Source organism: Micromonas commoda, chromosome 10 (assembly GCF_000090985.2).
Source record: "Micromonas commoda chromosome 10, complete sequence".
Lineage (NCBI taxonomy): Eukaryota > Viridiplantae > Chlorophyta > Mamiellophyceae > Mamiellales > Mamiellaceae > Micromonas > Micromonas commoda.
The window spans coordinates 256,273-281,135 of NC_013047.1; the positions used below are offsets into that span (position 1 = coordinate 256,273).

The 24,863-nt window shown below is 65.5% G+C and overlaps 13 protein-coding genes across 13 annotated transcripts; 6 read left to right on the forward strand and 7 right to left on the reverse strand.

Moving 5' to 3' along the window:
- Window positions 1–229: 229 nt before the first annotated feature.
- MICPUN_91773 (predicted protein) lies at window positions 230–2,090 on the forward strand. The gene is made up of 2 exons (XM_002508367.1): window positions 230–403; window positions 787–2,090. Exons 1-2 carry the CDS (start codon window positions 236–238, stop codon window positions 2,011–2,013), a joined length of 1,395 nt encoding a protein of 464 aa, XP_002508413.1. The 5' UTR covers window positions 230–235; the 3' UTR covers window positions 2,014–2,090.
- Window positions 2,091–2,132: 42 nt separating this feature from the next.
- Window positions 2,133–2,645, reverse strand: MICPUN_61776 (predicted protein; the record flags this gene model as incomplete). The annotated part of the gene is made up of 1 exon (XM_002508640.1): window positions 2,133–2,645. One exon carries the CDS (start codon window positions 2,643–2,645, stop codon window positions 2,133–2,135), a length of 513 nt encoding a protein of 170 aa, XP_002508686.1.
- A 111-nt stretch (window positions 2,646–2,756) lies between these two features.
- On the forward strand, window positions 2,757–3,947 carry MICPUN_108991 (hypothetical protein). The gene has a single exon (XM_002508368.1). It carries the CDS (start codon window positions 2,771–2,773, stop codon window positions 3,764–3,766), a length of 996 nt encoding a protein of 331 aa, XP_002508414.1. The 5' UTR covers window positions 2,757–2,770; the 3' UTR covers window positions 3,767–3,947.
- Window positions 3,819–6,240, reverse strand: MICPUN_113353 (cyclin-like protein; the record flags this gene model as incomplete). The annotated part of the gene is made up of 2 exons (XM_002508641.1): window positions 3,819–6,038; window positions 6,199–6,240. The coding sequence occupies 2 exons, from the start codon at window positions 6,238–6,240 to the stop codon at window positions 3,819–3,821; spliced, it is 2,262 nt and encodes a 753-aa protein (XP_002508687.1).
- A 142-nt stretch (window positions 6,241–6,382) lies between these two features.
- MICPUN_108992 (predicted protein) lies at window positions 6,383–7,613 on the forward strand. Its single transcript, XM_002508369.1, has one exon. It carries the CDS (start codon window positions 6,639–6,641, stop codon window positions 7,188–7,190), a length of 552 nt encoding a protein of 183 aa, XP_002508415.1. The 5' UTR covers window positions 6,383–6,638; the 3' UTR covers window positions 7,191–7,613.
- Window positions 7,614–7,628: 15 nt separating this feature from the next.
- On the reverse strand, window positions 7,629–9,239 carry MICPUN_85925 (predicted protein; the record flags this gene model as incomplete). The annotated part of the gene is made up of 2 exons (XM_002508642.1): window positions 7,629–8,277; window positions 8,332–9,239. The coding sequence occupies 2 exons, from the start codon at window positions 9,237–9,239 to the stop codon at window positions 7,629–7,631; spliced, it is 1,557 nt and encodes a 518-aa protein (XP_002508688.1).
- Window positions 9,240–10,690: 1,451 nt separating this feature from the next.
- Window positions 10,691–12,802, forward strand: MICPUN_61781 (predicted protein; the record flags this gene model as incomplete). The annotated part of the gene is made up of 1 exon (XM_002508370.1): window positions 10,691–12,802. One exon carries the CDS (start codon window positions 10,691–10,693, stop codon window positions 12,800–12,802), a length of 2,112 nt encoding a protein of 703 aa, XP_002508416.1.
- Window positions 12,803–13,124: 322 nt separating this feature from the next.
- MICPUN_86044 (predicted protein) lies at window positions 13,125–14,231 on the reverse strand (the record flags this gene model as incomplete). Its single annotated transcript, XM_002508643.1, has 1 exon — window positions 13,125–14,231. The coding sequence occupies one exon, from the start codon at window positions 14,229–14,231 to the stop codon at window positions 13,125–13,127; it is 1,107 nt and encodes a 368-aa protein (XP_002508689.1).
- A 1,383-nt stretch (window positions 14,232–15,614) lies between these two features.
- Window positions 15,615–16,880, reverse strand: MICPUN_61783 (Drug/Metabolite transporter superfamily; the record flags this gene model as incomplete). The annotated part of the gene is made up of 1 exon (XM_002508644.1): window positions 15,615–16,880. One exon carries the CDS (start codon window positions 16,878–16,880, stop codon window positions 15,615–15,617), a length of 1,266 nt encoding a protein of 421 aa, XP_002508690.1.
- A 590-nt stretch (window positions 16,881–17,470) lies between these two features.
- MICPUN_91774 (predicted protein) lies at window positions 17,471–19,129 on the forward strand. Its single transcript, XM_002508371.1, has 3 exons — window positions 17,471–17,569; window positions 17,771–17,816; window positions 17,962–19,129. The coding sequence occupies exons 1-3, from the start codon at window positions 17,516–17,518 to the stop codon at window positions 18,990–18,992; spliced, it is 1,131 nt and encodes a 376-aa protein (XP_002508417.1). The 5' UTR covers window positions 17,471–17,515; the 3' UTR covers window positions 18,993–19,129.
- Window positions 19,130–19,181: 52 nt separating this feature from the next.
- MICPUN_102602 (predicted protein) lies at window positions 19,182–20,768 on the reverse strand (the record flags this gene model as incomplete). The annotated part of the gene is made up of 1 exon (XM_002508645.1): window positions 19,182–20,768. The coding sequence occupies one exon, from the start codon at window positions 20,766–20,768 to the stop codon at window positions 19,182–19,184; it is 1,587 nt and encodes a 528-aa protein (XP_002508691.1).
- A 236-nt stretch (window positions 20,769–21,004) lies between these two features.
- On the forward strand, window positions 21,005–23,546 carry EIF4G (eukaryotic initiation factor; the record flags this gene model as incomplete). Its single annotated transcript, XM_002508372.1, has 3 exons — window positions 21,005–21,130; window positions 21,322–21,405; window positions 21,564–23,546. 3 exons carry the CDS (start codon window positions 21,005–21,007, stop codon window positions 23,544–23,546), a joined length of 2,193 nt encoding a protein of 730 aa, XP_002508418.1.
- Window positions 23,547–23,606: 60 nt separating this feature from the next.
- Window positions 23,607–24,584, reverse strand: MICPUN_108994 (predicted protein). The gene is made up of 2 exons (XM_002508646.1): window positions 24,460–24,584; window positions 23,607–24,163 (listed from the first exon to the last, which is right to left on the reverse strand). Exons 1-2 carry the CDS (start codon window positions 24,497–24,499, stop codon window positions 23,904–23,906), a joined length of 300 nt encoding a protein of 99 aa, XP_002508692.1. The 5' UTR covers window positions 24,500–24,584; the 3' UTR covers window positions 23,607–23,903.
- Between the last annotated feature and the right edge of the window lie 279 nt (window positions 24,585–24,863).

Here is a 24,863-nt window from a genome sequence, read left to right on the forward strand (position 1 = left end):
GGAGAATCCGTCGCCAACGGGAAAGATTTTTTGCTGCCAACCCAGGCGGGCGGATGACCCGCCCCCCGCGCAGATCAGCCCGCGCGTTCGGCCGTATCGACGCAGGGTAGCTCCCCGTTCAGGGTTCGAGATGGTCCTCTCCAAGGCCCTCCGCGCCGCGACGCGCGGCGTGAGCACCTCCGCCGGAGCGCGGATGGCCCTCCCCGCTCTGACCGCCGCGGTCCCCAAGCCGTCCATGATGAGCGCCATCTTCGGAGGCTCCGCGGGTCCGGCGATGCCCCCGATGGACCAGCCGGTCCCCGGTCTGGCCATCCCCGATCCCCCCGCCGCGCCCGCCGCCGCGCCGGTGACCAACATCACCACGCTCAGCAACGGAGCCAAGATCGCCTCGGAGGACACGCCGGTGCGTTAACCCCCCCCCGAGACCCGTCGACGACGACGCGAGGCGCTCCCCCAGTCACGCACGCACGCCAATCCGACCTGCAAAACCCCAGGCCCGCGCGGGGCGGGCGCGTCGCGCGGCGGCCTTCCCCGTCGCCGAGCGTCCCCGAACGCGTCGCGGCGCGGACGTGGGTCCCCGACGCGCGCATCGACCGCGTCGGACCCGAAATCGAGCCCCGACCGCGAGCGATCAGCCCCCATCCCTAGCGTCACCCACCCTTCGCCCGCCCACACGCGCGTCGCCAAAACCACGAGAGAGACCAAAAATCCAAAAACCGCTCTCATCCTCTCACCCTCACTCACCTCTCCGTCCCGAATCAACTTCCGAATCAACCAACAACGCAGGGCGCCTCCATCGCCGTCGGCATGTACGTCTCCTCCGGATCCAAGTGGGAGAACCCCCACGTCTCGGGCGCGTCCCACCTCCTCGAGCGCATGGCGTGGAGAGCCACAGCCAACCGCACCGCGTTTCGAGTCACTCGCGAGGCGGAGGTGATCGGAGCCAACCTCCTCGCGTCCGCGTCGAGGGAGCAGATGGCGTACACCGTGGACTGCCTCCGCACCAACCTCCCGGAAGCCGTCGAGCTCCTCACCGACGCCGTGATGAACCAGAAGCTGACGGACCACGAGGTTGCCGCCGCGGCGGCGGCGCTCAAGAAGGAGATGACGGAACTCGCCGAGAACCCCGCGCATCTCATCATGGAGGCGGCGCACTCGGTGGCGTTCACCGGTGGGTTGGGCGCGCCCCTCGTCGCCACCCCCGCGGCCCTCACGAGGCTCGACGGCGACGCCCTCGCGCACTTTGTCCAAGCCACGTACACGGCGCCGAGGGTGGTGCTCGCCGCGGCGGGGGTGGACCACGCGGAGCTCGTCTCCGTCGCGGAGCCGCTGCTCTCCACGCTCGCGCCGGGTCCCGGCGTCGGCGCGGCGCCCACGACGTACGTCGGCGGTGACTACCGCGTCAGTACCGACTCCCCGCTCACGAACATCATCCTCGCCTTTGAGTTTAAAGGCGGCTGGCGGGACCAGAAGGGTTCCACCGCGATGACGGTGCTCAACACGCTCATGGGCGGCGGCGGCTCCTTCAGCGCGGGCGGCCCCGGCAAGGGCATGTACAGCAGGCTCTACAACAGGGTGCTCAACAGGCACGCGTGGGCGCAGAACTGCACCTCCTTCCACAGCGTCTTCGACGACACCGGCGTCATCGGCATCTCCGGCGTCGCGGATGGTCCGCACGCGGGCGACATGGTCGCCGTCATGGCGAGGGAGCTCGCCGCGGTGGCCAACGGAAAGATCGAGGCGAAGGAGCTCGACCGCGCCAAGGCTGCGACGGTGAGCTCCATCCTCATGAACCTGGAGAGCAGGGCGGTCGTCGCCGAGGACATCGGGCGGCAGATTCTCACCTACGGCGAGCGCAAGTCCCCGGCCGAGTTCATCGCGGCGATCAACGCGCTCACCGCGGCGGAGATCAGCGCCGTCGCCGCGGAGGCGCTCAAGTCCAACCCGACCCTGTGCATGGTGGGCGACCTCACGGCGGCGCCCCGATTCGAGCAGGTCAAGACGCTCTTCTGAACCATCGACGAGCGCCTTGTACCGAGTATTATACCAACCTTCAACAACTTGTGATACACTATCTAATTCGTTTGTTCAGACTCGACGAGCGCGGCGCTCCTAGCTAGCTAGTAGTCTACTTACGCGTTGTTGCCGAGGAACCTGTTTCGTTCCCGGAGGGCCCTGGCGTACAGCTTCAGGTCCAGCCCGTCCACGCACCGCGCCACCCTCGCGCGCAGACACGGCGCGCCTCCTCCTCCGTCTCTGTCCCCTCCCCCGCCGGCGGCGTCGATTTCGCCGATGTACTGGTACAACGAGTCGATCCTGTGGGGATCCGGCGACGGGACGTTGGCGACGTCGACGAGGATGGACGCGCCGTCCAGTGCGATCGTCGCCCTCGCCGCCGCGGCGTCGTACGACACGAGCCTGCGCGGATGTGCGGGGACGAAGAGGAGAGGGCGAACGGTCAGGGGACGGGTAAGAGGGGACGGGGCGGGGGTGCCCACGTTTTCGTCCCAAGAGCGAGGGGGGCGGATCGAGGCGTGGCCGTCGCACCTTCCGATGGTGCGCACCGAGCGGTCGTGCATGTCCCCGGCGGCCTTGACCAGCTCCGGCAGGTGAATGATCTCGCCGTGGGGCACGGTCTCGTCCATCGCGACCTTCCCCGCGCGTCCTCGAGTGCCTCGCCGCGGATCGCTCGTGAGTCATTTCAAGATGACGCGAACCAGCTGGCGACTTGTCAGAACGACGCGTCACATTGTCAGATCGCGCGACACGCATGGCAACCACGGCCTCGCTCTCCTTCGCCGCCTCGCTCGGCGCTCCCGCGACGTCCCGTCGCGCCGTGCGCTCTCGCGCTCGTTCCAGAGTCGTCCGCGCGTCCGTCGAGATCGAGCCGGGCTCCGATCCCGCCCCGGACGCGTCCCCCGCGCCGGCTCAGATCGTCGTCTTCGGCTCGAACGGCAAGACCGGCGCGAGATGCGTGCAGTACGCGGCTCGGGCGGGCATCCCCGTCACGGCGTGCACGCGCTCCGGCTCGTGGAGCCCTCAGAACATCAACCTCACCTCCGATGAGCGGTCGCTGGTCACCGCCGCCGCCGGCGACGTCGCCAAGGCGAGCGCCGCGGAGCTGACGTCGACGCTCCAAGGCGCGGGAGCGTGCATCTTCGCGGCGTCCGCGTCCCCGTCGGGAGGATCCCCGCAGGACGTGGACAAGGCCGGCCTGGTCGCCGTCGCGCGCGCGTGCATCGCGGCGAACGTCCCGAGGCTCGTCATCGTCTCGTCCGGCAGCGTCAGCAAGCCGCTCTCGCCCGTGTACGTCTTCCTGAACCTCTTCGGCGGCATCATGCGAGCCAAGATCGAGGGCGAAGACGCCGTGCGGTCCCTGTACTTCAAGAGGGACGGTGCGGACTACGTCGTGGTCCGACCGGGTGGTTTGACCGAGGACGAACCCAGGGGCGTCGGGGCCATCGAGCTCAACCAAGGGGACGACAAGAGCGGTCGCATCTCTCGTTCCGACGTCGCGGCGATTTGCGTCGAAGCCGCGGTGGGCGCCAACGGGTGCGTGGGTAACTCCACGTTTGAGTGTTACTGGGCGGACTCCGCCAAGGGCTTGGACGCCGTCGGGTTCTCCAACATGATGGGGGGAACAAACACGGACGGGGACTACGTGAGCGGGATGGAGCGGAGGGGAAACACGTGGAACGAGATCTTCGCCGGCTTAAAAGCCGACGCGCCTGGAATCGCGCAGCAGGGCGTCGGTCCCAGCCTGTGAAGAATACGATGGCGACAAAAAGGTAAAAGCCAAAATATCCCAAGAGATCTTATCATCGCGCGCCGTCCTCCGTCTCAGCCTCCGCCCGCTCCCCCTTCACGACCGGGACGAGACCGTCTTCGTCCCCGTCGTCGTCTTCGTCGTCGTCGTCGCCGATGATCTTGTAGTAGTCGTCTGCGTCAAACTGCACCAACCTCCTCGCCGCCATCGCCTTCACCACCGCCGCCTCCTCCTCCGTCCTGATCAACCCCGCCACGTCCTCGTCCGGGATGGCCGCGATGGCGTCGGCGTCCGCCTTCTCCACCGCCTCGCGCGCCGCGAGGATCCGCGCCGCCGTCGCCCTCTCGTCGTCGTCGTCCCCGTCGTCGTCGCCGCCCGCAGCCGCAGCCGCAGCCTCGGCGTCGAGCAACGGGTCCCTCGAGCTCTCCGCGCGCCACCGCTCCAGGACGCGATGCGCTGCGGTCTCCGCCGCCTCCATCTCGTCCCCAGCGTCCGGCGGCGGCTTGACCGCGCTTGACCGCGCCCGGACCGGTCGAACCGGCTTGACCGCGCCCGTCGATTGGTCCACCGACACGTCGGGAAAGAGCCCATCCTCCTCGACGACAAGACGCTCGGGTACCCCCGCCAGCAGCAGCTGCTGGATCAGCACGTCGGTCCAACCGAGAGGCGCGCCCCCGGCCGAGGCGCCGTTCGTGCCCTCGAGGAGCCTCGCCGCCGCGGGGGGCGGCGTCGACGCGTTCGTACCCACCGCGGCGTCGCCGATGGCCAGCCGACTCCCCTCGTCGTTTTCGATCCCGGCGAACCCGCCCGCGTGTTTCCGCCTGCGCCGGGGTTTGAGGCCGCCGCGGTTGGGGCCCAGACGCTTCGGCGCGCGGCGCCGGGCCGGGCCGGCGACGACGACCGACGTCGACGGCGCGCCACCCGCGTCAGCCGCCGCTTCGGGAGGAGCCGCTTCGGGAGGAGCCGCTTCTTCGGGAGGAGCTGCGTCCGCCGCCGCCTCCGCCTCCGCCCCCGTCGCGTCCCCGTACTCCTCATCCCCGTACCCGTCCTCGTCGTCCAGGGAACCTGTCACCTTGCACCGCTCGATCTTCGCCAGCCTTGCGGCTCTCACGCCGTCGGCGACGCGAAACGCCACCGGCATGGCGTCCAGCCGAGCGCCGTCGTCGGCGTCGATGGCGTCGGCGAGCGAAGCTAACGCCAGCGGAAGCACTTTGTCCACGTCAGCGGCCCGATGGCGCGACGACGACGACGCGATTGAACGGATTTGGAACGGATTTGGGTCGTCCAGCGGCGACCCGTCGGGTGACCCGAACCACGCGCACGACGCCGCGAAGGTGCCGAGCTCCCGTTTGAGCGCGGCGAGCGATTTTTTGGTCGACGTGACGGCGGCTCTGGCGCCCGCCGCCAACGCCTCCGGCGGCAACGCGATCCCCCTCGCCGCCGCGGCGACGCCGAGCGCGGCGGCGACCATCGGGAACGGACCGCGGCCCGTCATCAGACCCCGCCGCTCGGCGAACGCGAGCAGGCGCTTGGCGTCCTCGACGACGGGCGCGAGTTTGGCGCCCCTGTCTACGGGTTTATCGCCTTGTTGGCCGCTTTTCGCCTGGCTGCTTTTCGCCTTGGCCGCCGACGCCGACGCGCGGCTCGCTCCGTCCCCCCCCCTCGCGTCGTTCTCGTCCCCACCTCCCATCGCGTCGCGCAGCTGCGGTATGGCCGCCGCCGCGCGCGCCACGAACGTCGCCGGGTCGAGCGGAGGCACCTTGAGCTCGTGCAGAAATTTCAGCCTGTTGTACACGCGACCCAGCGCGAAGACGTCCAGCTGGCACGCCTCCGCGACGTCCCGCACGGTGATGGGCAGCGCGTTCTGCCTGCTCGCGGCGTACACGCACGCGCCCGTGAGCATCGTCGTCCACTCTCCTTCGCCCCACCGCCCGTCGCACGCCTTCACCACGAGCGCCTTCGCATCCGCGGATGCGTCTTTCCCGAGCCTGAGCTGTCCGCACGCGAAGTTGACGGACTTGGTGATGTTCTCCATGTGCGTCGCCTCCTCGTCCCTGAAGAACTGCTTGGCGATGTGCGCGCCGACGCCGCCCGGGCCGATCGCGAGGGCGCCGCGCGCGGCGGCGAGCTGCCCGCCGCGGTCCTCGTGGACGTAGGTGCCCATGGCGCCGGCATCTTCGGTCCACTGGACCTGGGACGTGAGGCCTCGTTCGTTGATGACGTGGCCGCACGCCGCGCAGATGTCGCACCCGAGGTCCTCCTCGTGCTTGATCTGTCGTCGTCGTCGTCGTCGCGCGTCGCGGGGCGGGGTTGGTCAGGTGGGAGTTCGAAGGCGGGGTCGGGGGCGAGGAAGGAGGAAGTCCGAGGAATTAAGGCACCCGGTTGGCGGGAAGGACTGGATGAGGGTCGGGTGCGGTGTATCGGGGTCGCACCTCGCGCTTCCCGCACGCGGGACACTTCATGTCGTCCGCCATGGCCGCGCGCCGACGCCAACCTCACGCCGCTGGCCGCCTCGCGACCTCGAGGAGTGACCCGTCAACACCCCCGGGACCACAACCACCTGAAATCTCGCGGCGTCTGAACTCGCTGGAGAATCCGTCACATCACAGCTTGCGACACCGTTCGCGTTCAAAAACGGAGAAGAGTGGCCTCGGCTTATCCCTCGCGCCGCACACGCGAGGACGCCGCGCGCGCGCACCTTCGGGGCTCACGACCCGTCCGGATCGACGCACCCTCGCGTATCGACCGCTCGACGCCCCTCGCTCCCTCGATCCGCGTCCGCGACCGACCCACCGCGTCGTCTCAGCCCTAGCGCGTTAACGACCACGCAAACGAGAAAAGAGGCACCTCCCAGACAGATCCCGCGACCAACATGGCGGTGGTCCCGAATCGCAACGACAGCGAACGATCGATGAACGTCTCCTTCGCGGAGGGCGAGGGGTCGGCGGCGACGAACAAGGAGCGCTTCGAGAAGCTCAAGGCGAGCCGCCAGAAGTACAAGGACCAGGCCACCGAGGCGAAGCTCCGATGCGTCAACCTCGAGCGGCAACTCTCCATGCTCGTCCAGCAGCTCGAGTCCTCCGCCGCCGCCGGCGTCGGCGTCGGCAACGGAAACGACGACGAGGGTAAGGCGCGAATGGAGGCGGAGATTCGCGAGCTCAAGGCGCGCCTCGCGTCCGCCTCCGCGACGGTGGACAAGCTCGACGATCAGCTCGCCGACTGCGCCAGGCGTCTCTCCATCGCCAACGCGTCGCTCGCCAAGGCGCACTCGGACGCGAAGGAGTGGCGGGCGAAGGCGGAGCGGGCGACGTCGACGATGGTCGGCGGCGGTGGTGCGTACGAGTACATGTGCGGGGCGGTGCTCGGGGCGGGGACCGTGGCGGCGGCGGGGTACGTGGCCTTGACGTACATGATGAAGCGGTGACTTGACGCGACGCGGGTGATGCGAGTATGTGCTAAACCCTTTAGATGTGCTACACCCTCGGGCGAGGGACTTTCAACGACAACGATTCACGCGCGCTTGTGTGCACGCGCGTTTTGATTTTGTCGTCATCGAGTCTCGGTCGCGACGACGCTCACGCTCGGGGTGGACGGCGGGGATCGGTAAAGTGACGAAAGTGCAGCTCTAGGCGGTTATTAGGTAAATCGCCGATAATCTCTCGGCAGGGGGAGAGATTGGGGTCGACCGACGCGCGCGGCGGCGAGGAGAGCGCGTTGTTGCCTCGGGGAAAAATGGCCTTGTCGGCGCTGGGCGATTTTTTGTCTGTGACGCACGCGAGGCGCGAGGGGAGTCGACAGCGAAGGCGTTGTTCAAATCGTATCACAAGCTGCTAACGCATCGCCAGTCAGAGAGGAGCCGTTTCTACAACTCGTCCACCGTCACGCCGTCATCCAGATGCACGCTGCAGTCAGCCGCCCCGAGGTCGCGTATCGCAGCCGGCAAGCTCGTCAGCTGATTGCCGCCGAGGTGCAATGTCCACAGCGAGGTGAGCTGCCCGATCTCCGCCGGCACGCTCGTCAACTGATTGCCGCCGAGGTGCAACATCTCCAGCGACGTGAGCTGCCCAATCTCCGCCGGCACGCTCGTCAACTGATTGCGGTCGAGGAGCAACCTCTTCAGCGACGTGAGCTGCCCGGCCTCCGCCGGCACGCTCATCAGCTGATTGCCGCCGAGGTGCAACATCTCCAGCGACGTGAGCTGTCCGATCTCCGCGGGCATGCTCGTCAACTGATTGCGGTGGAGGAACAACCTCTTCAGCGACGCGAGCTGCCCGATCTCCGCCGGCATGCTCGTCAGATGATTGCCGCCGAGGTTCAACTCCACCAGCGACGTGAGCTGCCCAATCTCCGCGGGCATGCTCGTCAGCTGATTGTTGCCGAGGTCCAACAGCGTCAGCGACGTGAGCTGCCCGATCTCCGCCGGCACACTCCTCAGCTGGTTGCCGCTGAGCCGCAACTCCCTCAGCGACTCGAGCTGCCCGATCTCCGCCGGCAGGCTCGTCAGCTTGTTGCTGTCGAGCTCAAACTGTGGCTCCTCCAGCCACGTGGGTGGCTCCTTCAGCCACGTGGTGAGGTCTAACTTTACCAGCGACGTGAGCTGCCCAATCTCCGCCGGCAGGCTCGTCAGCTGATTGCGGTGGAGGAACAACCTCTTCAGCGACGTGAGCTGCCCAATCTCCGCCGGCACGCTCGTCAGCTGATTGCGGTGGAGGTTCAACTCCACCAGCGACGCGAGCTGCCCGATCTCCGCCGGCAGGCTCGTCAGCTGATTGCGGTGGAGGAACAACCTCTTCAGCGACGTGAGCTGCCCGATCTCCGCAGGCAGGCTCGTCAGCCTGTTGTTGCAGAGGTTCAACTCTCTCAGCGATGTGAGCTGCCCGATCTCCGCCGGCAACTCCGTCAGCGGCGTGTTGTCGTCGAGGTTCAACTCCACCAGCGACGTGAGCTGCCCGATCTCCGCAGGCAGGCTCGTCAGCCTATTGTTGCCGAGGTTCAACTCCACCAGCGACGCGAGCTGCCCGATCTCCGCCGGCAACTCCGTCAGCTTGTTGTGTTCGAGGTTCAACTCCACCAGCGACGTGAGCTGCCCGATCTCCGCCGGCAGGCTCGTCAGCCTATTGTTGCCGAGGTTCAACTCCCAGCTGTCGAGCTCCTCCAGCAACGAGGGTGGCTCCTCCAGCCACGTGGTGAGGTCTAACTTTACCAGCGACGTGAGCTGCCCGATCTCCGCCGGCAGGCTCGTCAGCTGATTGTAGCTGAGGTCCAACTCCACCAGCGACGCGAGCTGCCCGATCTCCGCCGGCAGGCTCGTCAGCTCATCGTGGTCGAGGATCAACAGCGTCAGCGACGTGAGCTGCCCGATCTCCGCCGGCAGGCTCGTCAGCCCATTGCCGTGGAGACGCAACTCCTTCAGCGACGTGAGCTGCCCGATCTCCGCCGGCAGGCTCGTCAGCTGATTGCAGATGAGGTTCATTGTCCTCAACGCACCCAGACGCCCAACCTCCGCCGGCACCGCTCCGGTCACGAAAAACCGGTATAACTCGAGCTCCACCACTCGGCCAGTTTCCATCTTCACCCCGCCCCACTCCTCCGCCGCTTTGTCCTCCGGCCAGTACTCCTCCTCAACCGCCGACGATGTCTCGCGTAGCACGCGTAGCACGAGGACGTCGTCGCTCACGCGCCCAGGAGGATACGGCTCCCACGGAAGGTCGAGCTCGTTGTGAGCCCACTTCAGAACCTCGAAGTTCCGTCCGCAGGCGTACTCGCAGAGGAGGTCTATCTCATCCCCTATGAGGAGCTCCAACGCCCGCACCTTCTCCTCCTCTTCCTCCTCCTCCTCCTCGTCCTCGTCTTCTTCCTCCTCCTCGTCCTCGTCTTCTTCCTCCTCCTCCTCCTCCTCCACCTCCTCCTCCAGGGACCGGCGCACGCGATCGTCATCCAGCACACGAACGAGATAGTCGGCGATATCATCGTCCGCGACCCCCTCGAAGTCGAAAGTCCGCGGCAAAGCTCCGGGCAGCGAAAGAGCCTCCTGGAACGTCGAGCTCAACGCCAGTATCTGCCGTGTTCTGACCTGCTCGATGTGAGACAGGACGAGCGCCACGAGGTCGTCGGGGAGAGCGCGAAGTCTGGCGTTTAGATCGACCATCTCGCGGCGATACGTACTGCGACGCGCGGCTGGGTTGTGACGTCTGCGCCACGACGGGTCGTTGTCAAGAAAGTTTCCTCGGGAAGAAGCGACAGGGACCAACACGATGAGCGACGGGTAGGTGAGATGTGACTGATAGCCATACGAAAATGAATTGAATTAGGAAAATGATGGCAAGGGCAAAATCATTCCACGAGAATCAGTGTCCCCAGGAAATGTTGTTTGCAAAAGTTTTTTGGCAAGCATCGATGCTCACCTTCAGCTCCCCCCCGACGCCTCCACACTGCTCGGATCGATGTGAAACTTTGCGAGGACGTAGCTGACGACGCGAGGCGTCGATCCACGTCCTTAAAAGTAAAAAAAAGAAACCGTGTGATCCCGGCAGGGGTCGAACCTGCAATCTTCGGTTCCGAAGACCGACGCCTTATCCATTAGGCCACGAGACCCTCCTGACTGGGAATCCAGTCAGCAGGCTTGCGTTTCTCTGCTTGGTATTCGAATTGTTGAACCGTGAAAGGGTAGTTGACCGATAGGCGCTTCGGAGAGACATGTACGTGTTCGTCGTCGTGCTTTCACAGCGTGTTTTTTGAAAGGCGCTCGGGACGAGCGTCGGTCGAGTCGATCGATGAAATGGGTTTGTCATCGACCCCGCATGGGTCAACGAGACTGAGACGAGTCCTTTTCAGTCCGGCTCGTCTCGTCGTTGTCATCGCCACATCGAGCCGCGTCGAGCGCTCTTCCCCGACCCGCGGGTCCCCGACTCCGTCGCCGGCGACATGGGGGACGACGTCACCGCCACGGGGAACATCGTCGAGGGATCAACGTCCGTCGGCGCGGCCGCGGGAGCTCCGCCGGGCGTTCCCGGGAGCGGCGGAGGAGGCTTCAAGATTCCCAAGGTTGCCTCGTCCCAACCGCCCGGCGCACCGCCGGCGGGAGGCGGCTCCGCCGCCTCCCCGGAGGCCGGTGCCCCCGCGCCGCCGCCGCGTCCTCCTTCAGATGATCCATCGCACCCTCCGCGGGAGGACCCTCCGCGGGACGACCGATACGACCGCGGGCCGTCAGGCGCCACCGCCACCGCCGCCGCCGCCGACGACGAAGACAGGAAGCGCCGTACGCACAAGGGCACGCGCAGGCACAGGCACATGCTCGTGCTGGACCTCAACGGCCTCCTCGTCGACCGACGCATGTCCCCGTTCGAGAACCCCGTCGACGGCACCAAGGTGGCGCCCGACGCCAAGTTTGGCAAGTTTTACATCTACAATCGCCCGCACATGCAGAGCTTCGTGGAGTGGGCGTCGGAACACTTCACCGTCGGGGTGTGGTCCTCCGCGCAGCACCACAACGCGCGGACGCTGGTGAACCACATATGGGGCAAGCAACGCGACCGACTGGCGTTCGTGTGGGGCCAGGACAGGTGCACGCACGTCGGCGCCATGGACCCCGCCGCCACCGGCCCAAACCACCGATCCAAACCAATCTTACTCAAAGACTTGAACGCGCTGTGGGCCGTGTCATCGTACGCGAGGTTCGGACCGAACAACACCCTGCTCCTGGACGACTCCCCGTACAAGGCGGTGATGAACCCGGCGCACACGGCGATACACCCGGCGGAGTACAAGCTGAGCTGGGGCGCGGACGGACTGACCGGACGCGGTGACGAGTCGGACTTGACCAATCGCCAAAAAATCGCCGACGAGTTGCTCGGCCCGGGCGGCGCGCTTCGAGAGTATCTCGCCAAACTGAGCGAATGCGAGACGGTGACGGAGTACGTCGCGTCCAATCCGTGGCACTCGTTTGGTCCCGCCGCGCCCGACAGCGACCCGGGGTTGATGGCCAAGGCGCGGGAGGGTGGCGAGGCTGTCGCGGCGGCGGCGGCGGCGGCGGCGACGGCGGGGATCGACGCGAACGAGATTGACCTCGGGGAGTTTTCCGACCTTTCCGAAGGACGGGAAGAGGCGAAGGGAAAGGACCGGATCGATCCGGAAGGGTGGGGCGGGTCCGGCGACGAGGCCGAAGGCGACGCGCGGTCGAACGGCGGGGTGGGAGCCAAACGAGAGGCGCCCGAGGCGGCTGGGACGAACACCGATTCACAGCTGTTCCAAAAACCGGCGAAAAAACCCAAGCGGGTGTTCACGGGATCCGGCGCCTCGCTCTTCATCCGCCGGTGGGCGTGGAAGCGCGAGGCCAAGACGGACGAGGAACGCTTCGTCCTCCCGTACGAACACGACTGGCTCGGGACGAAGATGTCGTTCGCGCAGAGGAGGTTCGACGACGGCGGCGCGTCCGGCGGTTTCGCGTCCACCGTCTGGGACTCGTCCATCGTCCTCGCCAAGTACGTGGAGAAGCACCGGGGTTCGTTCGCGAACAAACGGGTGTGCGAGCTGGGCGCGGGGTGCGGGGTGGTGAGCGCCGCGCTAGTCAAGGCTGGGTGCGCGAGGGTCGTCGCGACGGACTTGCCGGAGAACCTTCCGCTGCTGCGGGAAAACATGGAGCGGAACTGCGGCGAGAACGGCGAGAACGGCGAGGGCGCGAGGTGGGAGGTGAAGGCGCTCACCTGGGGCCCCGACGCGGCGGTCGCGCTCGGAGAGACGTTCGACGTCGTCGTCGCCGCGGACTGCATGTACATCGCGGAGGCTGCGAGCGATTTGGTGGACACCCTCGCGGCGTTGGTGCCGGCGGGGGGCGAAGCAGCCGGGCCGGGGAGCCTGCCGCCGGCGCTGATGAGCTACGGCAGGAATCGACAGGCGGAGGGCGAGTTCCTCGCCGCCTGCGACGGGGCCAAGTCGGGGAAGGCGAGGACGCTGACGATCGAGGACGTCGCGGAGTCGGAGCTCGACGAGCTGTATCAGTGCTCGGACGTGAGGGTGGTCAACGTGGCGATGCGCTGACGAGCGCGCCGACGAGTACGCGACGGGTATGATGTGATAGTGCAGAAACTTTTTGGTATTCACAAAAGGGCGTAGTCGCCAACAGCTAGCTATGGTGTCCCGCGTGCCCATCGACGCGCCAGTAGGCCCGAGCTCGTTGCATTTGCCATGCGTCATCAGCACATTTGAGTCGTAACCCTGAGTGCGGGTCACGGAGCTGGTGACAAAGAAGTCATCGAACTCAAATGTGCTGAAAAGCATCGGAACGTGTTCAAAACTGTACAAATGCAACGAACCCGGGCCGGCTTCGCGCGCGACGACTTCGCGCCGCACGACTCACGCATCACACGGACACGTCCACGTTCTTGAACTTTTTCCAAACCTCCGCGTCGATTCGCTTGGCCATGGACTTGATCTGCGCCTTGGGTCCGAGCTCGTACATCTCCGTCTTGCCCGCCGCGATCATCGCCCGCACCGTGTCCTCCCACAGCACCGGCTGCACCAGCTGCTCGGCGAGGAGGCTCGGGATGATGTTGTGCGAGTAGAAGGGCGCTCCGGACACGTTGCTGTACACCGGCATCCTCGTCGGCTGGAAGTTGACGTCGTTGAGAGCCTGGACGAGGGCGGCGCGAGCCGATTCCATCCTCTCGGTGTGAAACGCACCAGACACCGCGAGCATGGCGCACTTCATCGCGCCCTTAGCGGTGGCGAGCTTGGTGACCTCGTCAAGGGCCCGCTTATCTCCGCTGACCACGCGGCCGGTGGGGAAGAGCTTGTTGGCGATCTCGCACACGACGCCGTCGCCGCACGCCTTCTTCGCGGCGACGACGCACTCCTCGAGGGCGTCGTCCTTGAGGCCCACGACGGAGAGCATGCCGTGGTCGCCAACCTTCGCCGCCGCCGCCATCGACTCCGCCCTGACCTTGACGACGCGAAGGCCCTCCTCGAACGTCATCGCGCCCGCGAACACGAGCGCGGTGTACTCGCCGAGGGACAAACCCGCGCACGAGGCGCACGAGTCGACGACGGCGGGGGAGTCGATCCGAAGCTTCTCGACGGCGGCGAGTCCGGCGACGAACAAAGCGGGCTGCGCAAACTCGGTGGCGTCCAGCTTCTCCTTCGGTCCGTTGACGCAAACGTCGAGCAGGTCGTACCCGAGGATCTCCTTCGCCTTGTCGCACATCTCCTTCACCGCGGGGACGTCCGCGACGGACCGGAGCATGCCAACCGCCTGGGAACCCTGGCCGGGGAAGAGGAAGGCGACGGGGGAGTCGTCGTCGCCGTCGTTCGCCGACGGGGGCGCGTATTCGGCGGAAGGTTTGGGCTCGACGCCGCCGGCGGACGACGCGGCGGGCGGCTTCACGGACGACGACGACGACGAATTGGCCGAGGCGTCGGTGGGTTTGGACGCGATGTCGAGCGCGGGCTTGATCGTGAGCTTTGACGCCATCTCGTGCGCGGCGCCCGAGGCAATCTCCGCGGCTATCGCCGCCTCCCTCGCTTTCCGGCGGGTCTCCTTGAAGTCCATCTTCTCCTTCCACAGCCGCTCGCGCCTGCGCTCCTCCGGGTACTTGGGCTTGTAGTCCTTGGGCCACTTGCGCACGTTCTCGAAGCCGTAGTCGTAGACGGTCCACCAGTCGCTCAAGTCGGGGTGGGGCTCGGGTGTTTTTTTGACGTGAGCGTACTTTTCCTCGAGCGCCCGGATGGCTCCCCGCACGTTGTCGTCCTCGATGGCGATCTGTACCGGGGTCTTGCGGCCGGGGTTGAGGTACGGATCGTAGTCCTTGGTGCGGATCGTCGGGTCCGCGCCGCGGCTCAGCAGGTACTCGTAAATCTCGAGGTACCCGTCGTACTGCGCCAGGTACGCTGCTCTGTGGAGCGGGGTGAAGCCGCGGTGGTCGGACTGGTTCACCGCCTCCGGGCAGTTGTTGATGATGTGGTGGACCATGTCGAGCTGCTTGTAGGTGGTGCTGAAGTGGATCGGCCCGCCGGCGCCGTTGTCCTGGGTCCAGTAGTACGGGTCGGCGTTCATGATGAGCTCAGCCTGCTCGGGGTCCGCGAGGCGGAAGCAGGTGTAGAAGGCGAAGGGCTCGAACTTGGGCTGCGGCGGGTGCCGCCCGGTCTCTGCGAGCGTCGTCGGAGGGACGAGGGGGCGCGGGGCGTCAGGTGCGTGATGTTAAACGACGCGCGGGCGGTGACGGTGGCGCGACGGGGCCGCGACGGGAGGGGCGAGCGCGGGAGGCGCGTTGTCGCCTCGGGCGGTCAAATCGAGATCCCGAGCGGAACGACGCGGGAAGATGGCGCGACGCGACGGGGGATCGCGGCGGGTCGCGCGCACTCACGGGTCATATCGCGCGGCATGGCGACGATTGGGAGGTGCGTCGCGGCGGGTGTGCGCGGGCGGAGGCGCGGTCGACACTGAGAACGAGCGCGTGCGTTGCGGCCACGAACCTGCGATACACGCGAGGTAACGCTCGCGGGAGCCGAGAAGGCGCGCCGCGGAAGATTTCAGGTTGAAAATCGAAGATTCCAGGTTCGACCCCAATTTTACCGCGGAAGATTTCAGGTTGAAAATCGAAGATTCCAGGTTCGACCCCAATTTTACCGCGGAAGATTTCAGGTTGAAAATCGAAGATTGCAGGTTCGACCCCCATTTTACCGCGGAAGATTTCAGGTTGAAAATCGAAGATTCCAGGTTCGACCCCATATTTTACCGCGGAAGATTTCAGGGTGGAAATCGAAGATTGCAGGTTCGACCCCCATTTTACCGCGGAAGATTTCAGGCTGTTTTACCGCGTTCTCCGATGACTAAAATCTCGAACAAGCGAATCGACTATCTGTGCGCCACGTTGGAGAACACCGGCGTGCTGGGCATCCGCCGCAGGGGCGTCGAGTCCGCGTCCGACCGCCCCGCGCCCCCACCCGCGCCACCGCCGCTTCCGTAATCGTCGTCGCCGGCGCCCCCGCGCAACAGCGGCCGCGTGTCGTCATCATCACCGCCCCCGCCGCCTCCGCCGCCTCCTTCGCCAGCCGACGCCCCGCCGCTCTCACCACCCCCCGGCTCACCACCGCCCATCGCCTCCACCCGTTTCGCCTCCAGCGCCGCCAGGTCCTCCCTCGATTTCACGTATTGATACATGAAAAAGCCGATCAAGTTGATGGCGTACCCGCACGCCTGCTGCGCCGTGACCACGTCGCCGAACATGACGATGCTGACGAACACGATGCCCACGTTTCGAACCTGCCCGGCCGCCTTGAACGTCAGCGACCCGCACGTCTGAATCACGCCGAGGGTGGTGAGAATCACCCCGAATCCCATGCACGACACGACCACGTACGGCAGCGGGTTGTTCACCACGCGACCGTAATTTTCCGGTTCCGTGAGGGACTTTTCCTCGAAGACGGCGATGCCGATGCAGAGGAAGAAAAAGTTCGCCGGGCACGTGTAGAACAGGCCTTCGATGAGACCAAACTGCTGCTGGCCGAGGAGGTGCTGGAAAAACACCATGCGCATCGCCTCCGCGGCTTCGCCCACGACCATGAGCGCGATGCCCCACATTGAAAACGTCGGCTCGTCGAAGCACGCGATTATCATCCCCACCGACATGATCAGCACTCCCGCCAGCTTCTCCCGCGTCAGCACGTCCAGCCGAAACAGCACCAACAAGAACAACACCACGATCGGCGACAGCGATTTCATCATCTGTATGAACGACACCGACAGGAACATGTACAGCTCGTTTCCGGTGGCGTAGGTGATGGCGGTGAAGAAGCCGATGGGGAAGATGTTGCGAAGCCACAGCCCGAACGTCATCCGCCGCTCGAGCTTGGTGTGCCCGGTGGCGACCAAGGTCGCGGCGACAAGCCACGAGAAGAGCGGCCCCGACGCCGAGAGCGTGATCGGGAACGGGAAGTGGTCGTAGTGAAGGATCCAGTTGTTGAGGATGATGATCAGACCGGAGACCAGCGACCACGCGAGGAGGTACGTCAACGCCTTGGCGTAGTACATCCACCGGACGTCCGCCTCGGACCTGACCCTTTTCGTTCCTTTCCCGTCCCCATCCTCCACGGACGCGGCGGACGCGCCCGATCGCCGCATCTCGATCGCGCGCGAGCGGTCCACCGTCTCTACCGTCACGCGCGCGCTCGCCTCTTTTTCAACCCCCCTCGCCGCCCGGGGGTGCTCACACCGTCCGAGGCCGCGGTGACCGAGCGCGCCCTAAACGACCGCGCCGCTCGTTATCCGCGTTGACCCACCCGCGTCGCCCCTTGGATCGATCGACCCGCGTCGAATGACCCGAACGCCCTGCCCTCGCGGTCGTCGCGCGCCCTTCGCGTCGCGACTGTGACGCGGAAGGTAACCACCATTTTGGCGATATTTGGTGGGGCGAGGCGACGACGGGGGTTCAACAGGTCGAAAATGCCGAAACCGTGGCTATATGCGTGGATAGTCAGATCCAATCACGAAATGTGCTCGATTCTTACACTAATTGCGATTCAAGACGCCAACTGATAGACGTACGTCCAGGAAAATCCGCGTCAGCAAAAATCCCAGCCAGCCAGGTCGCACAAAGCCCTACTTCCGAGTTGGGGGGGCGATTTGAGATGAATCCCCTTTTTCTCGCCGCCTTTGGACGTTGTTTGCTTCTCGAGGGCAACCGGGCGGGGCAGTTCCAACCGCGCGTTTGTATCACCGCGCGCCGAGAGAACCGCCGCTAAAGAGAAACAGCGATAATGTCGGACTACGGCAGCGACGCCGAGGACGAGACCGAGACCACCTGCGCCAACGTGCGTCCCCCGCCCTCGGTTCACGCGTTTGTTTCAATTTTTTGCGACTCTCGGAGTTGGTTGGCTCGGGGCGCCCAAGACATCCAAAACTCCCGACCCGCCGGTTCGCGGGGCGGCCCGGTCGCGATCCACCCTCTCGTCGTCCGCCCTCGCCGTCATCGCGTCTGACGAATCCTCCCCTGATCCCTCGCCCCATCGCAGCCCGCGGTCGTCGACAAGTACAAGGTCGCCGCCGAGATCGCCAACAGTGCGTGCCCCGTCGTGCCCCGATCACGCACATCCAGCTTTTTTAACCCTCGTTTCGCGTTTTCTTCGGCCCGTCGGTTCGCTCCTCCCGCGGCGCTCGAACCGCCCTGACCTTCGCCTTCGAAACCTCTCCCAATCACCCGCAGAGGCTCTCGCCGTCGCCCTCGCCGCGTGCAAGCCCGGCGCCAAGATCGTCGACATCTGCAACCTCGGCGACAAGACCGTCGAGGAGGAGGCTGCCAAGTTCTACAACAAGAAGGACAAGGACGGCAACAAGATCGAGAAGGGCATCGCGTTTCCCACCTGCATCTCGGTCAACCACCAGGTGTGCCACAACTCCCCGCCGTCCGATGACGCCACGTCACTCGAGGAGGGCCAGGCGGTGAAGATCGACCTCGGCGCGCACGTCGACGGCTACGTCGCCACCGTCGCGCACACGGTGGTCCTCATGGGCGACATGAACGCGCCCGTCGTCGGCGCTCAGGCGGACGTCATGAAGGCTGTCGTGACCGCGGGCGAGGCTGCGATTCGCAAGCTCCGCCCGGGGGTCAACAACAGCGAGGTCGCCAAGGCGATCGGGAGGGTGGCGGAGGACTTTGGCGTCCGCGTGGTGGAGGGCGTGCTTTCTCACAACATGAAGCGGTACGTGATCGACGGGAACAAGGTCATCCTCAACAAGCCGTCCGCGGAGCTCAAGGCTGACGAGGCCGAGATCAAGCTCAACGAGGTGTACGCCCTCGATATCGTCATGTCCTCCGGCGAGGGTACGCCGAAGATGCTCGACGAGAAGGAGACCGCCGTGTACAAGCGCGCCGTCGAGAACAACTACAAGCTCAAGATGCAGGCTTCCCGCGCCGTCTTCTCCGAGATTCAGAAGCGATTCCCCACCATGCCCTTCTCCATGCGCGCCATGGAGGGCATCAAGGGCGCCAAGCTCGGCCTCGTCGAGTGCTGCACCCACGAGCTCCTGCACAAGTACCCCGTGTTGTACGAGAAGCCCGGGGACGCCGTCGCCCACTTCAAGGCGACGGTGCTCGTGATGCAAAACGGTAACGATCGGATCACCACGTGGACCTGCCAGCCCGTGGAGTCCGCGCTGGAGCTCACCGACGAGGAGCTCAAGGAGCTCATCACCCAGCCCCTCAAGTCCAAGAAGAAGAAGAAGCCCAAGGCTTGATGAGATCATGGCGCAACAGTGAGAAGCGACCCGCGCGCTTCCCGCGAACCCCTTGTCAAATAACACACTCCACTTTTTTTTACGAACTCTCTGCTGGGTTTATTACAATCGATAATATGAATGGTGTCCTTTTGAACAAAACAATGCATGCGGGGCCCGCGCGCGTGACGTGTTCGCGACGTCGACACGTTACGCCACGAACTCGGTGGTCATGCCGTCCCCGGTCCCGCCCGGCGCCCTCACCGCGAGCACCACGCGGCCGATCACCGTGCCCTGCCCGTTTCTCTCGATGTCCATGCACTCGCGGCCCGGGTACACGTCGATGACGACCGCGCCCTTACCGCCCGCGAGCTGGATGGACGACTCCCTGGCGACGAGGTAGTAGTTCCCCGGGCCCGGGGTGTTCGCCGCCTTGTCGACGACGAGCGTCGCGGGCTCCTCGCGCTGCGAGAGGTCACCCGCGCCCGAGAGCTTCCCGGTGTTTGACACGAGAATGGCGAATGGGATCTGCGCCGACGCGAGGGCGGCCCAGGCGGGCATCGCGATCCACTCCTTGGCGCCCTGGGGCACGAACGTGTTGAACACGCCGGTGCGCGCCACGGGCTGAACCGCGATCACCTTCTCCACGGAGAGGGACTCCATCGGGCCGAGGTAGGGCACCGGCCGGAACGCCAGCTCCTCGGGATCGAGGCGCACGGTGCTGATGTTAGCCTTTGCGTCAGCCTGCGCCTTTGCGAACAGCCCGCCCTCCATAAGGTCGCTGCCCTCCGACAGGTCCATGCTCCACGCGTCGCGAAGCGCCTCCAGCCGCTGCACCGCGCTGTCGCTCTCGGCGTATCTCTTACCCTTCTCCACGAGCTCCTCCACCCGCCCCATCCCCTCGTATCGCTGCACCTCCTGAACGTCTCGCCACATCTTAAACGCCATGATCTCGCCGGGCGTGGTGCCGAAACCCTTCGCCTGCGAGGCGTGCGCCCTTCGAATCTCGAAAGCCTTGATGAGCTCCTTGGTCTGATCGGGGCTGAACTGCTGGTCCACGACGAACTCCGCCGCGGGCGGCCTCTCGTCGTTGGTCAGGTACTGCAGGTGCGACAGGCACGGAGCGCCGTTGTACTCGTCGTCAAAGTACTCGAGCTTCTCGTCGGGGAACCGCGGATCGTTCAGGAGCGAGCCGCGGGTCGACGTCCACGTCTGCCACAGGGACTGCTCGCGCGGTTCGATGCCGGTCTCGTCGAAGATGTCGTCGGGGAGAAAGCCGGAGCGCATGAGCTTGGGCAAGATGGGCGCGAGCTGGTACCACATCCCCGCGCGGTTGCGAAGGCGGAGGAAGGACATCTGGTCGTCCTCCTTGAGGAAGCCCTGCGGGTCGGTGTCGAGGTACTCGGACGGCGGACGGAAGGGCGCGAACGCGGCGTTGGGGTCCTTCTCGGAGCCGGGCTTGGGCGGAGCCTCGTATCCGCCCGGGAGCTGGCCCGGACCGCCCGTGCCCGTGCGCGGGTCGAAACCCGACTTGCCTCCGGGGTTCGACGGGGACGGGATGCCCTTGACCATGCCCGGGTCGTACCTGTCGTCGCCGGGGAGGATGAGCCCGCCGCCGCCGTCGCCGAAGCGCCCGGGTTGGCCGCGAGTGGGCGGGATGTTGGACTCGTAGCCCATGGCTCGGACCGCGCGGATCCTCCCCCTGGAGGCGGCGGTCGGAGGCTTTCGCTCGGACCCGCGCGAGGGCGCGGACGCGACCGCGACGCGCGCGGCGAGCGAGCGGGCGACGCTCGTCATGGCGTGTTAACCTCGGGGGATGTGACGAGGGCGGATGACCTCGTGCGATTCGCGCGTCACGGGCGTGAGCGCTGTGTGGCCGGGGTCCCGGGTCGCAATCTTTTTCCAGTAGTGGATAACCCGGGTGGGGGCCGCTCAAAAAAGCGAGGGGTTGATCGGCCCGGCGAGATCCGCACTCGAGAGGTTCGCGGGCGGCAGGGTTTTCGTTCACTTTCTGTAGCACCGTCCGGTTCACCATGAGCGGCGGCGCCTCTGCCATCAGCCTGCGCCCCGGCGGCGCGGGCATCTCGCTGCGCCCCGGCGGTGCCGGCGCCGGGGGCCCCGGTGTCTTCGCCGCCTTCGCGATGGGCTCCCGCCCCCAGGTGCGACCCCGCTCCCGCGATCACCGCGTAGGCGGACGCCGCCCCACGCCCCGTCGCGTGATGTGAAACCCGAGTGAAAATAACGTCGCGCTCCCAACGGCGCGCGCTCCGTTCGACTCCGCGCCCGTGTCCCGCGTCTCGACCCCGCGAACTCACGATCATCCTCTCGATCCACCGCCCGACCCACGCAGGCTCCCACCGAGTCCTCCGCGAAGAAGCTCAACGCCGAGGACGTGATCAAGTACGACGCCGACTTTCTCAGGCAGTTCCAGGAGGTGCGTTCAGATCCGTATGGAGAGCAGTCACAAAAATACCCAAAATAGACCCTCCATGGCCGACGGCGTGTTTTGATCCACCGCCCCTTTCTCCCGCGAACCCTCGCCTTCCCCGTCGCTCACCGACGCCCAAACCCCGCCCGCACCATCCTCAACAGCGGTACAAGGAGATCCCCGTGGAGCTCGCCACGAGCCCGGTGGAGGTGGTCATCAACGAGGTCAACTCCGAGGCGCTCGCGTCCATGGGCGCGGAGGCGGACGCGCAGTGGGGCAAAAAGCCCGCCGAGCCCGCCACCGCCGCCGCGCCCGAGAAGGGCGACAAGGACTGGAACGAGAAGAAGGCTGCCGACGCCGCCAAGGCTGCCGCCAAGGCTGGCAAGAAGGGGGGCAAGGTGGACCTCACCCCGCTCCCCGAGGGCACGGAGGGCGCGACCATCGTCAAGGCGGCAAACGCGTGGTCTCGCGGGGGCGCCGACGACGACACCACCAAGGTGACCCGCGCGGTCAAGTCCATCCTCAACAAGATCACCCCGGAGAAGTTCGATCGTCTGATGGAGCAGCTCCTCGAGGCGGGGATCAACACCGCGGCCACCTTGTCCGAGACGATCTCCATCGTCTTCGACAAGGCCATCTGGGAGCCGGGTTTTTGCGGGATGTACGCGGACGTGTGCCTCAGGCTGTCGAAGGAGCTGCCGGAGTTCCCCGGCGAGTCCGCGGACGGCAAGCCCATGACGTTTCGCCGCATCCTCCTCAACACCTGCCAGGAGGAGTTCGAGGGTGCCGGTAAGGCGAGGGAGGAGCTCGCCACAATCACCGACCAATCAGAGCGCGCGGCGGCGACGAAGCGCGTCAAGATGCGCACGATGGGCAACATTCGGCTGATCGGCGAGCTCTTCAAGAAGAAGATGATCGCCGAGAAGATCCTCCACGCGTGCGTCACCGACCTCCTCGGCGCCCCCGGGTCCACCCCGCCCGAGGAGAACATCGAGGCGCTCACCGGCCTCCTCACCACCGTCGGCAAGGAGCTGGACAACTCGCCCAAGCTCCCCAAGGAGATGATGGAGGGTTACTTCACCAGGCTGCAGGCGCTCGCGGACAACGCCGCGCTCGACAGCCGAGTGCGATTCTTGTGCCGCGACGTCATCGAGCTCCGCCGCAGCGGGTGGATCCCGCGCGTCAAGAAGCTGGAGGCGATGACGCTCGGAGAGATCCACGCCGAGGCGGCGGCGGCGGGGCTCATGTCTCCCGCGGCGACGGAGGAGATCCTCTTCCCGGAGGGTCCGGGAGGCTCCGACGGCATCGGCGGCGACTGGGAGATGGTGGGCAAGGACGGCTCCGTCGGAGACGGCTCCTCCGCGCTCTCGGGCCCTTACGTGGCGCCCAAGCACAAGGCGGCGATGCCCACCGAGAAGGAAAAGGCTAAGCGAGACGCGGAGTTGAGAAAACTCGCCAAGGAACGCGCGATGGCCGCCGTCACCGGCACCTCCACCGCCTCCGGCGCCTCCACGTCGTCCTCCTCCGCCCCCGGCGCGGGCACTTGGGACGAGGAGAAGGTTGAGGAGAAGTGCAAGTCCGCGGTGAACGAGTTTGTGCAGGTTGCCGACGTCAAGGAGGCGGTGCTCTCCGTGCGCGAGATTCTCGAGAAGGCGAAGAACGCCGCGTTCGCGCTCGACGCCGTGCTCAGCGCCTTCGTCACGCACGTCGTGGACTCCTCCAACGAGAAGCACCGCGACTTGTGCGCCAAACTCTTCGTTCAGCTTCGCAAGGAGTCGGATCTCGCCGTGTCCGAGAGCGCCCTCGCCGACGCCGTCGGCGAACCAGTCGCGGGCCTCGACGACATCGCCATCGACACCCCCATGGCGCCCAAGCTCCTCGGCGGGCTCGTCGCCGCGCTCATCATCGACGACGCCCTCGCCGCCACCTTCATCGCGGATAGCGCCGTGGGCGTCGAGGATACGATGTACCGCCGCGAGTACGTCGCCGCCATCTTCAAGGAGCTCAAGGCGCGGGGGAAGAAGGGCGCCGCGGCGTACGCGGCGGACGGCGGCGTCGACGTCGCGGGTCTCCTCGCGGGAGATCCCGAGTTTGACTCCCCGCTCGCCGAGTTCCTCGAGAAGAGCGGCCTGAAGGAGCTGGCCTAACTGGAAGATATGGGTCCGAGTCTCTTTTGTTTTAGGGGTGTGGATAGTACGGGTACGGATGACGGTTTGCACATCTCTTTTGGTCTGTTATAGAAAACTACACAGCGTCTACGAACTAAAGAACGACCAGAGCGCCGCGGCTTGATACAGTGTTTTTGGTACAGTCGCGCGCCGGTCTTCGGGTTCGGTGGTACATCCGCCGCCGTGTTCCGTGCATATCTTCGTCATCGTAATCTTCTCGAATTTCTCGTGGCGAGCCGGCCGCGGCCCTTATCTCATACAGCGTTCAGTCTTACATTTCGTGGTGATTCGTACACGGGGGTCGTCCGGCTCGTGCAGTACAGCGCAGTCGCGAGCTCAGATGAACGCGGAGAGACCCTCCTTGTCGAGGTTCTGCTGGGTCTTGACGTCGGCGTCGAGCGCCTTGCCCACGATGTTGTTGGACATATCGAAGGATCGCCTGCCGGTGGGGTAGAGGTCCATGGACTTGCGGGAGGACTCCTTGGAGTTCTTCTTGGAAGCGGGAGCGGGGTGGTGGGCATCGCCGGAGATGCCCCAGCCGGGGTGGTTGTCGGCGTGGGGGCGATCCTTGGGGGCGTGCGCGATGTGCTCGAGGCCTGCGACGGTACGGGAAGTCGGGGGTGTTCAGACACGGCATTTTCCCGGGAAGAAGCGGACAAAAAGCGTAATTCGGCGGAACGAAAAGCGCGTGATGCGAGGCGCGCGGGACGTATCCCGAGCGAAAGCGGACAGAAAAGGTTACGCAAATCCGAGATACAAAGGATGCTCGCGCGGAGTCGCGCGACTCCGCGCGTTCACGCGCCGGGTGAAGGGCGTTCGGAGGACGCGTAACGAGATCCGAAATATCTACGTCAGCATCCCGACGATTAGGAGGATCTGGCGGATTACTCACCCCAGTCGCCGACTTTCTGGACTTGGTCTTCGAAACCCATGTTAGTTGGTGGTGAGGAGTTGTGTGTTGGCGTTAGACGCGATGGAAGCGGGTGTTTGCGTGTCGCGGTTGGTGCGGCAGTGAGCGTTGGGAAGTGACGGGAACGCCTGTCCATGAGACGGTTTCGTCACTTTTTTTCGATCGCCATCGTCATCTGGATTTTCTGCGTATGCTTCCCAGTCAGGGCGGTGGCACCACCAAATCTCGTGACTAGGATTCCACGTCATCCAGATTCCTCCGATTTTTTTGCCTCTCGAGGCGTGGAACGAGACTGCGAAAGCAGGGAGGTTCCCACTTGAAACACGATCCACAAGCAAAATACGCCGAATCGTCCCAGCCGTCAACTAAATACCACGTCAGAGGAT